The 14201-nt window shown below is 41.5% G+C and overlaps 1 protein-coding gene across 4 annotated transcripts in view; it reads left to right on the forward strand.

Moving 5' to 3' along the window:
* Positions 1-695: 695 nt before the first annotated feature.
* brpf3b (bromodomain and PHD finger containing, 3b) overlaps positions 696-14201 on the forward strand; it is an 89036-nt gene continuing 75530 nt past the window's right edge. Inside the window, exons 1-3 of one of the 4 annotated variants that reach the window (XM_038819442.1) lie at positions 696-1289; positions 9029-9093; positions 9638-11033. In XM_038819442.1, coding sequence (XP_038675370.1) covers positions 9649-11033 — 1385 coding nt within the window. In that variant the 5' untranslated portion in view covers positions 696-1289; positions 9029-9093; positions 9638-9648. Of the gene's footprint in view, positions 1290-1861; positions 2021-9028; positions 9094-9637; positions 11034-14201 lie in introns of those variants that run through there. The other 3 variants (XM_038819443.1, XM_038819440.1, XM_038819441.1) reach the window with 3 other exon arrangements.

Here is a 14201-nt window from a genome sequence, read left to right on the forward strand (position 1 = left end):
ACTCTCATTGGCCAATTGTAATCATGTAGCTGATTATCCCGCGTCTTATTCATCATGATCGTTGCCCAGTCAACAGCATGCCGTGAAGTGAGACTGAGAACCTGCGAGGCCGGTTACCAACTGCAGCATTTTTTTCCCCACCCCGTTGCTACCACAATGCACTCCCGCCAAGAGCAATTTTGACGGGGACCAGGCAAGACTCACTCCCTGCCCTCCACAGCTACTAGTTTGCACTGCAGCAAATTGCTGGTTCTCGAGCACGCTTCAAATGGCAAAACAACGACTGGATTGATTCAACGTTGATCTTCAAACGGAAAAAAAAACCAAGGGCGAGGATAAAATATATAAACCATGGTTAATGCATCTTGCTGGATGTCCCGGGGGCGGGGGCTTTGCTAAAACCCCAGTCTGGGGAGGGGGCAGCTTGGCTAAATCCTGTCTCCGCGGGGGGCGGTCAGCTTGGCTAAATCCTCAGTCGGGGGTGGCTAAAACCCCCGTCTTGGGTTGGTATTTGGGGGGGGGGGGGACGGGTCAAAAAAGTAACTTATTTTCCAGGGACGTGAGAAAACGGCTCCTTGGTTTTAAACTTGGGGGATCCTTATTGCTGACATGAGTTAATTACGAAGACCAGTCGGGAGAAGAGATTGAAGACTTCTTTTGCAAAAGCGGGTTTGTGCAGTAAAGTTGCCGACGGCCAGCCCGTTACTCGAAGCCTCGCACAAGGATTCCACCGGCGGCTCCTTCTGCGGCAGAGGTGCCGCGGCGGTGCTTGCTGGCCGGGGATGTTGGCGCTTTGTAAAGGGGGGTGGGGGCGGCGAATGCGAATGCAGCCTGTGGGCTCTGCCGGCCGGCCCCCCACTCACGCACGGGCTCTCTGGCTGCCGCTCCTGCCGCACGGGATTTCCGCCATCGCTCGGGTCATGCGCAGGGGCGTGTCCGGCCTGTGATTGAAAAGAGCATTTTTTTTCTCTCACTTCTTACCCCCTTCCCCCTCCTCCTTCCCCTCCCCCACCAGCGGCAAAGGGTTCGCGTTCCTACCGCTATCTTACGTACTCTCCCTCGCACTAAAATCTCCATTAAAAGTCCGCCTTTTGTCGCCCCGCGACATCCACGGGCGCACCATGAAGCCCTCCGAACCGACAGGACGACCTATTAAGCGTTGAACGACAGCAGATACCGGGCGGCTCCGGGTGCCATTTAGCAATTGCCGTGTCCCGGAGGGTGTTTTTTAAACCCCCCCCGCCTCCCCTTCCCTGTTCTCTCCGACTTGGCTCGGATTTACATACAAGGTAAATGGCGGGGTTCTCTTTTTTAAAAAAATAACGCGTTTGTCTGTTTTTTTTTCTTCCCGGCCCCGCGGAAAGTGAAGCCGTGAAGGTTTTGGTGCTGCGCTGGCCGCCGGCGAGTGAAAGGCACTCCGCCATTTATCCGTCGGAGGGCTGTAATTAATATGCGTTGGGGGGGTCGCTTGTTGTGGAAATAGCCGCCATCTTGTTCTACAGTAAATTCTCTCCGTCCGGCCGGACCTATTGGAGGGGGAGGGGCGGAAGCTGCAGGGCCCGCCCTCGCGCCGTACCTATTGGTCAGCGGAGAGAATACGCTCCCCTGATTGGCGCCTGGCCGATACGATGGCCGCCGTCCATTGGCCGGCGCTCCTGTCCATCAGCCGATCGGCCGCTGTGGGCGTCCGTTAACAGGGTCGGTCGAGACGTTGCCCGGTGTTGTTTTTGTGGGAGTAAGGGGGGTGGTGGGGAAAGGTGTTCGAGGGGAAAATTCTGGAAAGTTCTTGGTTAAAGAAAACGGGCTCAGTAATGGTGGACGTAGGAGTGGAGACGGTGATTTGTCAATCATGATTTCAGTTGGGTGAGGGAGGGGGGTGGGACGTTCTATGGTGGCCTGGGTGGGCGGCTCGTGCCGACAGGAGGTAGATTCAAACGCGCCGGGAAAATGATTTGCTGCAGTGACGTCAGCCACCTTTTGACCCCCGGTGTCCGCGACGTCATCGAACAGCTGAGCTGGCGTGAGTATCCAGTTGTTTTTCGGGCGGTGTGTGGGGGTGGGGGTCAGTCAGAGCCGAGTCCGTGCGGCGGGAGGGGGGGGGGGGGTCAGTCCGAGCCCGTGCAGCGGGAGGACAAAGGACTGAGCCCGGGACCTCGGGCCACGTCAACAATGTCCGGCACTTAGTAATATGACAACGGGGTGGAACCTTTTGGAATAAAGTACACCATTATTATATAATGTGCACACACCGGTCGCCCTCTGTGGCTAAACTGCCTAAAATCGCTTCCCTGCCGTGTCTCGCTCCGAAGGACTTGTTGTGGTGTTTGGCTTGAGCGCTTGGGGCATTGGCCCATCTCTGTTCGTCGCCTTTTCATTGATTTATTTTTCTTATTGAACGCTGTTGACGAGGTAAACCAGCATTCTTGTTGGCGAGTTTAGAACATACACAAGGCTCGTATCTATGTGGAAGTCACCTGTGTCCCGGGTGATACAGTTAGAGTTAGTCACCTAAAGTAAATTTGAAGTCGTAAATCGAAATAGAACCCTACTATTACGAATGTCACAAACAATTGGATCTTACTAGTGATTTGTATTGACGGAAACCAATGTATTGTGGAAGGTATTCCAAATGATATAAAGTCATTCCAAGTGCTCTAAACTGGAGCCTTCCCTTTTGCCCGTTGCTTTTAATGAAAGCATCTATGTTATTACCATGTACATAATTATATTTCAAATAATTTATTTTGATCTGATTAAAATTTGTGTCTTGGTTATTAAATGCTGATTTGGCACTTAACTGTATTGTGTAGACATCCTGTATATTTAGGAGCCTACGTTTTTCTTCGACATTTTTGGTAGGAAGTAAAACCTTTGCATTTGAATAGTGGATCCAATGATAGGACAAGGGGTGTGAGCTGAGGTGCAATTACTTCCCAAATTATAAAAAAAAATCCCATAAGTGACCTACTGGGATGCATTGTCTGTTTTAAATGTAACATTGAACATTTGTATTTCTCACGGATTATGGGTGAAAAATAAACTTTTTGTTTAAATGGCCTCTGCCAAATTATTCATGTAATCCGTATGGCTTTCCGCATGTTTCCGACATCAACAAATTATCTCTAGTATTCCAGAACTAGTTGTTCTTATTTTGAAAAAATAGGGGACATTTGTGGAAATAAATGTGCAAAAATTCACAATTCAATAATTGATTTATGGTGTTAGTGATATCAGTATGTTCTTACCAGATCATAAATGCCAGGACAGGTACAGTACAGTTGGTGCAACAACAAAAACATTCCCCTCTTTGCTTTCCTGCTCAGGGAACTATTTGGTTCCGATTATTAGAAATGTAAAGGTACAGTTGGAATTTCTGCTTGTCTTTTCAGTCTGACCTATGACATGTTCAGCTTCTTTGGGATAGGAAGAAGCAGAAAGATTTAATTAAAAATTGATTTGATTTGTTTATAAAACAGTAATTAGCTGTTGTACTGATACGTTTGCTTATGATAGAGAAGTGGAAACCTTCGTTCAATTTGAAATTTTCAGTTTAAACAAGAAAAATGTGATAACTTTGTTAACTTAGTGATTTGCGATACAATATGTTTTAGCATACAATATGAAGTCATATTAATAGGAATTTTGCATTCTTGTAACAACTATTCAAAAAACTTTTGATAGCAAGTCAATGAACACTTTACATATGTGTTGAGAGCTTTGAAAGCAGTTGCATGTGGCAACTCCTCATTTATTTCTCATTCTCACAAATGCTGAAGACATTTTATTTTCAATTCAAAGTATTTTTCAATGAACAGAAGGGGGAAAGCACTCTAGAGCATTATTATTACCTAATGCTGAAGTTTCAAACTTTAGAAGCTGTGAGCTGTGCTAAGGATTGTGTGCACCAATGCAGCATTCTAGTTGCTGGAATGCTTTTTGCCTTTACGATAAACAGAAATCACTACTTCTGTTATTTATTATAGGATTTAAAAAAAAGTTTGGAACCATTTTTAAATGTAGGATAGATGCAAGAAAGCTTGATCTGGATACCTTATCAGATAGGTCTGGGAGGTGAAGAGTAATGGGGCAGGTACTCCTTTTGTGTTGCTGGGATGGTGGTGAGAGGTATTGAGGAGAGGGGCTCGCCTGTAGGCTTCTCTGAAGGGGTTTGAAGTTGAGGTGTAAATCAGGTGTGTTAAATTATTCATGCAATTTCCATAGATCAACAAAGATGCCTGGAAAACAGAGGTTTTCAAGTATCTATATACTTTTCAGGTCCAGGAAAAAAGTTAAAGATAATTCTGCATTTCTATCGGGTGAATGGATTATATGCGTCACATTGCCAGAGGGATGGACTGTGAGGGTTAGGAAGATTTTTATTGTTTTGGTATATCTCTACATTTTGCACTGTCTGTGAGGCAGTTGGTCTGGGACCACTTTTGAGACAGGCAGAGAGAGGGATTCTGTCAGTAACTGGAACAAATATGAGAGAACTATAAGGGACTAAGGATGTTTCTGATTTGCAGCCACTACGCAAGGGTGCAAGTCACTCCCATGCTCAGTCTGGGGAAATCCAAATTTGTGAGGTATTGAAGTAGTGCTAGAGGATTCATCTAGCTGGATGCTAGTGAGAGAATCTCCATGAAATCATCGTAGAATCCATACAGTGCAGAAGGAGACCATTTGGCCCATCGAGTAAGCACCGACTCTTCGAAAGACCCCCTTACTTAGGTCCAAATTCCCCGCCCTATTTCTGCAACCACAACCTAAGGGGCAATTTAGCATGAAATTAAAGGAAAATGAAATGAAAATGGCTTATTGTCACGAGTAGGTTTCCATGAAGTTACTGTGAACAGCCCACTTAACCTGCACATCTTTCGACTGGGAGAAAACCGGAGCACCAGGAGGAAATCCACGCAGACACTGGGAGAAAGTGCAAACTCCACACATGGTCATCCGAGGCCGGAATTGAACCCGGGTCCCTGGCGATGTGAGGCAGCAGTGCTAACGAATGTGTCATCCTAAACTCCTCACCTTGGAAGATAACTAGGGAAAGGAGAAAAACCACAGTAAATCTATTGGGAGCTAACAAGCACGTTAATTTATTTCTGGGATATTGGAATTGACACTCAACACTTTTGTTTTTTTAAAAAAAAAGGGATTTTTAGTTTAAAAAGTGGAATGGGGAGAGCCCTGTTAGAAATTTTGAAATTAAAATATAAATGCTTACGAGATGCACTTTATGCTTTGTCAGTAAAACCTTTTCCTTTAAAACTTACTTTACAAAGTGAAATCTTGTTGCATGTTTTTTTTAGTGAATTATTTGAGAATTCAAAGTTTTTGTTCAATATTTACTGGTCTCTACTGAGGTCATAATACTTTATTGAACTAAGGTTTAATTTCCAGTTTAAAAAAAAATCTTGAGAGCATTTCACTTCATTCTCTTTTCTGTTGTCTGGGCCTTTTGTACTTTCCTTTTCATCTCTATCTTGATTCATTGCAACCTAGATATTATACCATATAAAGTCCTTGCCTGAAGTGGACGGGCAATGACCAAAAATATTTCTTTCTTCAGTAACTTATGTGTTAATTTTACAGATTTGTTCAGCTTGTGTGCTCGTAACATGCCTACAATTGGACAAATGTGAAAGCTCTGATTTTAGTGTGTCCCAGTTTGTTTAGTAAAAATAAAATCCCTAAACTCTCATTGATGTATTCTGGGAAGGCTCCCTGATGCTGAATGAGTTTATTGAATGAGTAACTGAGTTATACAGATGAGTCTGTGCAGAATTATTTGATTGCAAGTTTTAAGTGCACATGTTGACTTCAGTCCCCTGGGTTCGTCACAAGAAAATTGGTCAGAATTCTAGTTTTTGATTGCTATCTGAAGGAAGATCAGATATGGCCCTTTGTGGAATTCCTTAGGTTGAATTGTCTGTTGACACTGTTGCGGCACATGCACACTTCATGGATTTTTGATCAAGGAGCAAAGTGGGTGCTCGTATCTTTGCAATAATTGATGCCTACAGGGAAGGAGGCACTATTGACTAGAAAAAAAGTAAAGAACTTTGGTATTGATGTAATTTTGTCCCCATTGCATAAATCTTTAGTTTTGGGATATGATAATGTAAGATTGAAACATTATGTTTAGGAGTACAATAAATTGGTAAATATGAGGTCATCCATTTTGGTAGGAATAACAGCAAAATGGACTATTATTTAAATGGTAAAAAATTGCAGCATGCTGCTGAGCAGAGGGACCTGGGTGTCCTTGTGCATGAACCGCAAAACGTTGGTTTGCAGGTGCAGCAGGTAATCATGAAGGCAAATGGAATTTTGTCCTTCGTTGCTAGAGGGATGGAGTTCAAAAACAGGGAGGTTATGTTGCAGCTGCATAGAGTGCTGGTAAAGCTACACCTGGAATACTGTACAGTTTCGTTCTCCTTACTCGAGAAAGGATGTACTGGAGGGGGTGCAGAGGAGATTCACTAGGTTGATTTCAGAGCTGAGAGAATTGGCTTATGAGGAGAGACTGAATAAACTGGGACTATACTCATTGAAATTTAGAAGAATGAGGGGTGATCTTCTAGAAACGTATAAAATTATAAAGGGAATAGTTAAGATAGAAGCAGGGAGGTTGTTTCCACTGGCTGATGAAACTGGAACTAGAGGGCAAGGGGGAGGAGATTTAAGGACTGAGTTGAGGAGGAACTTCTTCACCCAAAGTGTTGTAAATCTGTGCAATTCCCTGCCCAGTGAAGCAGTCGAGGCTACCTCATTGAATGTTTTTAAGGAAAAGATAAAGGTTTGAACAGTACAGGAATTAAGGGTTATGGTGAGCAGGTGGATAAGTGGAGCTGAGTCCACAAGAGAGTCAGCCATGATCTTGTTGAATGGTGGAGCAGGCTCGAGGGGAATGATGGCCTATACCTGCTCCTGGTTCTTATGTTCTTGTGCAAACAGAACTTTACTGGCATTTGGTATGAAATATCTTACTAACGCTAATCACAGGTCCGGATATGACAGAATATTTAACAGTCGATGCATAGTACGCAGACCTCATTTATTAAAGCCGATATCCTATTGCGCGACAGACCTCTGTGCAGAAAGTTTTCATTAATTGTCTCTGGTAGGCTTAAATTGAGTGCGTGTATTGTGATCCTGAATTAAAGGCTAACATCACACCAAAAAGCTACCCATTGGCAGAAAATGCTTTTAAGAACTCTGTTAATTATCGTAAATGTGATTTTTAAATCCTTTTTGTGCTACTCTGCTTGATTTTAAGTTTCCTTTTCCTTTTATTTAATGTCTTTTTTTTTGCATCTTTAAGGGCTAATGGAAAAAAAATGTGTTTTAAAAAAAGCTAAACCTTGATTGGCTTGGAAAAGCATTCAAAGGTTATTTTTAAAGAAAATTTGAAATTGTGAATAGTTAAAATTGCATCAGAGGTTTTTGTTTGCATTCTTATGCATTGTAATAGAAAGGGGTGATGATAAGGCACACCTGCTTGTTAGAAGTTTATAGGAGTGAGCACAATACTTATTTGATGAATATTCAAGTAAATATTTATAATATTTATCTATACTTTGCAGCAATTTTTTCAACACCTAAGCTGTTGATTGCTGCTGAGAGTTCCACAGACCTTGGCAAGGGTCCAGAGGAGGTTCACAAGAATGACCCCTGGAATGAAGAGCTTGTCGTATGAGGAACGGTTGAGGACTCTGGGTCGAGAGAACATAGAACAGCACAGTACAGGCCCTTCGGCCCACGATGTTGTGCCACCCATTTATCCTAATCTAAGATCAACCTAACCTACACCCCTTCAATTTACTGCTGTCCATGTGCCTGTCCAGGAGTCGCTTAAAGTCCCTAATTGACTTTACCACCTTAGAAGAATGAGGGGGTATCTTATTGAAACTTACAGGATACTGCGTGGCCTGGATAGACTGGACGTGGAGAGAACGTTTCCACTTGTAGGAAAAACTCATTGTATTTTGATGTAGGATTTTAATCAGTTAAAGGGCTACTTTGAAACATAGTCATTTCTAAATCTCTACATCCACAAAATCTAAACCTGTCAAATCAACAAAAAGTGCAAATAGAGCACAAGTGTTTTGATGACAGATAAGGGCATGGAAACTGGATATCTTTGTAGTTTTGATCTTATTGATGTGGTACAGTTACATACTAGACCCTTAATTTACCAATGAAAACGGAAAATGCAGGACATACTCAGAAGGTCATCAACCTGAAACATTCCCTGTTTCTCTTTCCATATATGGTGCCTGATCTCAGAATTTCCAGCATTTTCTGTTTTTATTTCAGATATCTAGCATCTGCAGTATTTTGCTTAGAGTTAATTGGGCAATTAGCTTACTGAGGGAGTTTTATCCATACTTTCAAATAGACTTATCTGAAATTTTGCTCTTGGTGTTTTTCTAATTTGGAACTTTTTTCTGTGGAGGTAGTAAATAGAAAATAATATGGCTTTATAATTTATGATAAACTGAACACCATCCATTGTGTATGGTTCTAAAGCATCAGTTTCACCAAACACGTCATGTTCTGCTGCTGACCTTAAAAAAAATAAAAAAATAAAAAAAATAATCTTGGGCTTCCGTGAAGATCAGTAGAAGTTCTTCTGCCAAGTTTGAAAAGCTTGAGGCAAGGAGTCCAGACTGTCATTGCCTCCCCCCAGCGTTCCCAATTTCATGGGGAATGCAAGAGTTACCAGACATAGGAAAGGCAATAATAGCCAAAAGGCTACATTTGTTCCAAAGTGTCTTCTGAACGATGAGGAACATCTTTTTGAGGTAAACGAATCAATACACTTGATTGTAAGCCTCTATATAACAATGACTGCTTGGCTTCTGACATTAAATTTTAAATTGGCTTATTCCAAATATATTGAATGATACCACACTTTAGACATCCAGGGTGACGGGTCTTGATACTAGGATCATGAGGTAATGCTGAAGTGTTTCTATAAACTATTATTTTGAAATTGGAAGTCCCTTTGTGTTTTCAGATTTGGATGTCTGCAAATGATTGAAACAAGATGTTTTGGCAAATAATCATACGTTCCTTTTACCAGTAAGTGAAGTTTGTCGATGACAATGCTGCAGAAGTTTGCCATTTAGATTGTTATGGTATTCCTTTTTAATATCTCATAATATGTAAAGACATAAAAATTAAGAAGAAAATATTATGGCGCTGGAGATCTGTCCTCTACCAGTTTCTAACAACATTATGGGTCAGTTTTGAAAAGACTGGAGGTGTATGCATTCAATGTTGCCTGTTATAAAACACAATACAAAAAAGTATGCAGAAAATTATCTCCTGAGATTCTCTCACACTGCTCAAAATTCCAGTTAAGTTGCCCTTCAATTATTTCTAGTTGTGTTTAAAGTGACTTAATTTAATTTTCTAATTTCAGTACAGGATGGTGGAAGTGAAATATACTATGGTCACACAAAATAATAAAAAAATAAAAAATTTAATTGTAATTTCTTGGGAATGGTTTGCTTTGTACACAGCTGCAGAAGATCATATTGTGCATTCAGAATTTAAAAAAAATGTTACGGTGATATCTCTAAATGAAAATTTCTGTTCTGATACAGTTGTTACTCCTTCACAGATTGCCAGTAGATGATGCGAAAACCACAAAGGAAGATGAGAAATAGCTGTGGAGGTCGTCGTTCCCCATCTCCCTATGGACTTAAATGCTCACCAAGCAGAGAGACATTGACGTATGCTCAAGCGCAGCGGATGGTTGAGGTAGACATTGATGGGAGACTGCACAGATTTAGCATATTTGATACGTTAAAGATTATCACTGAAGATGACTTGACTGCCCAAGAGATTACAGAATGTAATAGTAACAAAGAAAACAGTGAACAACCTCTCTTTCCATCAAAATCAAAAAAAACAATTTGCAAAGACAAAAGGAAAGAGTCAGCCTCTAAACATGCCGCTGGGGGATCTGTTGAATTACCTCAACCTTCTTTTAGAATTATTGACTATAATCCGCCTGATGCCCCACCCCTACCATCAGCATATTACAGATATATTGAAAAATCAGTGGAAGAACTGGATGTTGAAGTTGAATACGATATGGATGAGGAGGATTATGCATGGCTAGAAATGATCAATGAAAAGCGCAAGGGTGACATGCTTGGTATAGTCTCCCAAGAGACATTTGAGTGCCTCATGGACAAATTGGAAAAGGAGTCTTACTTTGAAAGTCGGAATAAAGGTGATCCTCAGTCACTAATTGATGAAGATGCTGTTTGTTGTATTTGTATGGATGGTGAATGTCAGAATAGCAATGTGATCTTATTTTGTGATATCTGCAATCTTGCTGTACATCAGGAGTGCTACGGAGTGCCATATATTCCAGAGGGACAATGGCTTTGCCGGTGCTGCCTACAATCTCCTTCCAGGCCTGTTGATTGCGCTTTGTGTCCAAATAATGGTGGTGCTTTTAAACAAACAGATGATGGCCGATGGGCGCATGTAGTGTGTGCTCTGTGGATACCAGAGGTCTGCTTTGCTAATACTGTGTTCTTGGAGCCAATAGACAGCATAGAGAACATTCCTTCTGCTAGGTGGAAGTTAATATGCTATATTTGCAAACAGAAAGGTGCTGGAGCATCTATCCAGTGTCATAAAGCTAATTGCTACACGGCATTCCATGTGACCTGTGCTCAGAGGACTGGTTTGTACATGAAGATGGAACCGGTACGAGAAACTAGTGCCAATGGGACAACTTTCAGTGTCCGAAAAACAGCATATTGTGATATCCACTCCCCACCAGGGTCAGTGAAAAAAATTCTTGCATTGGGTGATAATGAGGCTGAGGAAGATGAAGAGGACCAAGAAAAAGATGTTGGGGATGGTGAGAGTCCGAAGAAAGTATCACCTAAAAAGACCAAAGTCAAATGTAAACAAAAAAATAAAAAGATTAGAAATTTTCTGGAAGAGCGGCGCGCAACAGTACCAGTGGTTACTGTGCCACAGATACCTACTCACAGGTGAGTTCTTAAAAAATGAGATGGCTAAGATACGTCATTAGCTTCTGCAAAATGTATGAGAGAAATGCCGAATTTAATTATATTCTTTTAAGATTTTTAGCAACAACTTCCAACCTAGTTCTAGAGCTGCAACATATTTTTGTATTGTGGCTCACATGTGTTCATAGTTTCTTTCACTATAGAAACCTTTTGTGGATATGTGTAATAAACAGTTGGGGGGAAAAAGCTTCTTCATGAAAGCTCCTATATAACTGGTAAAACACCATGATTGTCTTTAGCACATCAGTTTATTTTCTTTCAAACTTGTAAAAGAAAGATTGTAAAACCAGTACAACACAAGTCTGTTACAGAGTATCTTTCAAAACTCACCTTAAAGTATTTCTGATATTTTGTAGTCAGTTTTCTATTGCAGTTTACAGTTATCAAATATGAAGCGAAACTGTTATTTTAAAGAAATATTGGTTTGGCAATTTGCATTGGTCTACCATGATCATGGAAGAATTTGGAAGCTAAACTACCTCCGTGAGTTCCCTCAACGGTAAGTTCCTGGTCTTATTTGGGTCATTGATGGAAAGTGAAGATAAAATCCCTTCACACAGGATAAGTGAAACTGAATGGTAAGTCAGACTGGACTGCAGCTATGCAAATCTGCTGACTTAATATGATATTGACACCGGCCAGCAAAATCACTTATGGGAGCAGTGGGGAATAGCGTGGAAAAGAGGAAAATCTGACTTTTTAAGGTAAATAGATGGACCTCCTGCACTGTATAAACCACTTTCTAGCTTCTGCAAGTCTCTGAAAAGTGATTTGAATAAGACCAGATTTCAGATAGTTGTAGACACCATCGGAGCAGTGTTATTTATTCTGCAGTCTCCAGAACTGATCAAGTTGACTCTAATTTAAAAAAAAAAGAAATACTGGGACTGGCCCTTATTTGTGTTGGGCGGGGTTACTGGGTGACGGGGACAGGGTGGAGGTGTGGACATGGGTCGGGTGCTCTTTCCAAGAGCTGGTGCAGACTCGATGGGCCGAATGGCCTCCTTCTGCACTGTAAATTCTATGAATCTCTATGATCTATGGTCCTCTGTCTCTGTTATCAGTGTCTGGATACTTGAGGGAAGTTTCCATCTGTGAACAGTGATCGTTTTTAAGGACCTACTTTGACGAGCACCTCTTTTGCTGAGCATTGAATTTAAGAATGCATTTGACTGAAAAATCTTCTGGAAAGAAACAAAATAGGTTAAAATTCACTGCACTCGTTGGGGAGATGATAGACTGCAGTTGTGTTCAATATGTATAATGTTGTTAGTATAGATAGCTGCAGGTATTACAATCCGTGTCAGGACCATGATCTCTACCAATAGCCATGTTCACTGTCATACCAGTTAATTTTGCAGCTGACAAAAACCTAAAACACTTGTACCTAAGTATTAAGCATGGTGCTTTACTTAAGATGATACTAATTGGCAACATCAGACCAGCTGAGCCTTCTTAAATGGTTCAGTTAATTTCCAGAAAGATGAACTTACACTTTTCCTAATCCCTCCAACTGAATATGAGCTAGATTGGGACCATATTCTTGGATAAGCAAAGATGTCACCTGTTTCTATAAGGTCCAGTTTCCAGATATCTGATGTAACATGACTTCACTGCTTCATATCTACTACAAAAACAATTGGCATTCATACACAACTATGCCATAATAAAACGTTCCAAGGTATTGTTAAACCAAATTTGACACTGAGTGACATACCCAGAACAAATGACAGCTAAGATTCTTACAAATGTCAGTCAAAATATTTGTAGAAGAACAGCAGGACTACCTCTCCCATCCATTATATAAGAACAAAAGAACTAGGAGCAGGAGTAGGCCATCTGGCCCTTCGAGCCTGCTCCGCCATTCAGTGAGATCATGGCTGATCTTTTGTGAATTCAGCTCCACTTTCCCGCCCGAACACCATAACCCTTTATTCTTCAAGAAACATCTTTATCTTGAAAACATGTAATGAAAGTGCCCCAACTGTTTGACTGCGCAGGCAATTCCATAGATTCACAATCCTTTGGCTAAAGATGTTCCTCCTAAGCTCGGACCTAAATCCACTTCCCCTTATTTTGAGGCTATGCCCCCGAGTTATTCTTTCACCTGCAAGTGGAAACAACCTCCCCACATCTATCCTATCTATTCCCTTCATAATTTTATCTGTTTCTATAAGATCCCCCCTCATCCTTCTAAATTCCAACGTGTACAGTCCCAGTCTACTTGACCTCTCCTTGTAATCCAACCCCTTCAACTCTGGGATTAACCTAGTGAATCTCCTCTGCACTCCCTTCAGCCCCAGTACTTCCTTTCTCTGGTAAGGAGACCAAAACTGAACACAATACTCCAGATGTGGCCTCACTAACACCTTATACAGTTGCAGCATAACCTCCATACTCTTAAACTCCATCCCTCTAACAATGAAGGAAAAAACTCAAATCGCCGCCTTAATCACCTGTTGCACCTGTAAACCAACTTTTTGTGACTCCTGCACTAGCACACCCAGGCCCCTCTGCACAGCAGCATGTTTTAATATTTTATCATTTACATAATCCCTTTTGCTGTTATTCCTACCAAAATGGATAACCTCACATTTGTCAACATTGCCAGACCCGAGCCCATTCACTTAGACTATCCAAATCCCACTGCAAACTACCAGTATCCTCTGCACTTTTTGCTTTACCACTCATCTTTAGTGTCGTCTGCAAACTTGGACACATTGCACTTGGTCCCCAACTCCAAATCATCTATGTAATTTGTGAACAAATGTGGGTCCACCACTAAGCCCTGAGGGACACCACTAACTACTGATTGCCAACCAGAGAAACACCCATTAATCCCTACTCTTTGCTTTCTATTAATTAACCAATACTCTATCCATGCTACTACTTTACCCTTAAGGCCATGCATCTTTATCTTATGCAGCAACCTTTTGTGTGTCACCTTGAAACAAGCTTTCTGGAAATCCAGATATACCACATCCATTGGCTCCCTGTTGTCTATCGCACTGGTAATGTCCTCAAAAAATTCCACTAAATTAGTTAGGCACGACCTGCCCTTTATATGAACCCATGCTGCGTCTGTCCAATGGGACAATTTCTGTCCAGATGCCTCGCTATTTCTTTCTT

Source organism: Scyliorhinus canicula, chromosome 15 (genome assembly GCF_902713615.1).
Source record: "Scyliorhinus canicula chromosome 15, sScyCan1.1, whole genome shotgun sequence".
Lineage (NCBI taxonomy): Eukaryota > Metazoa > Chordata > Chondrichthyes > Carcharhiniformes > Scyliorhinidae > Scyliorhinus > Scyliorhinus canicula.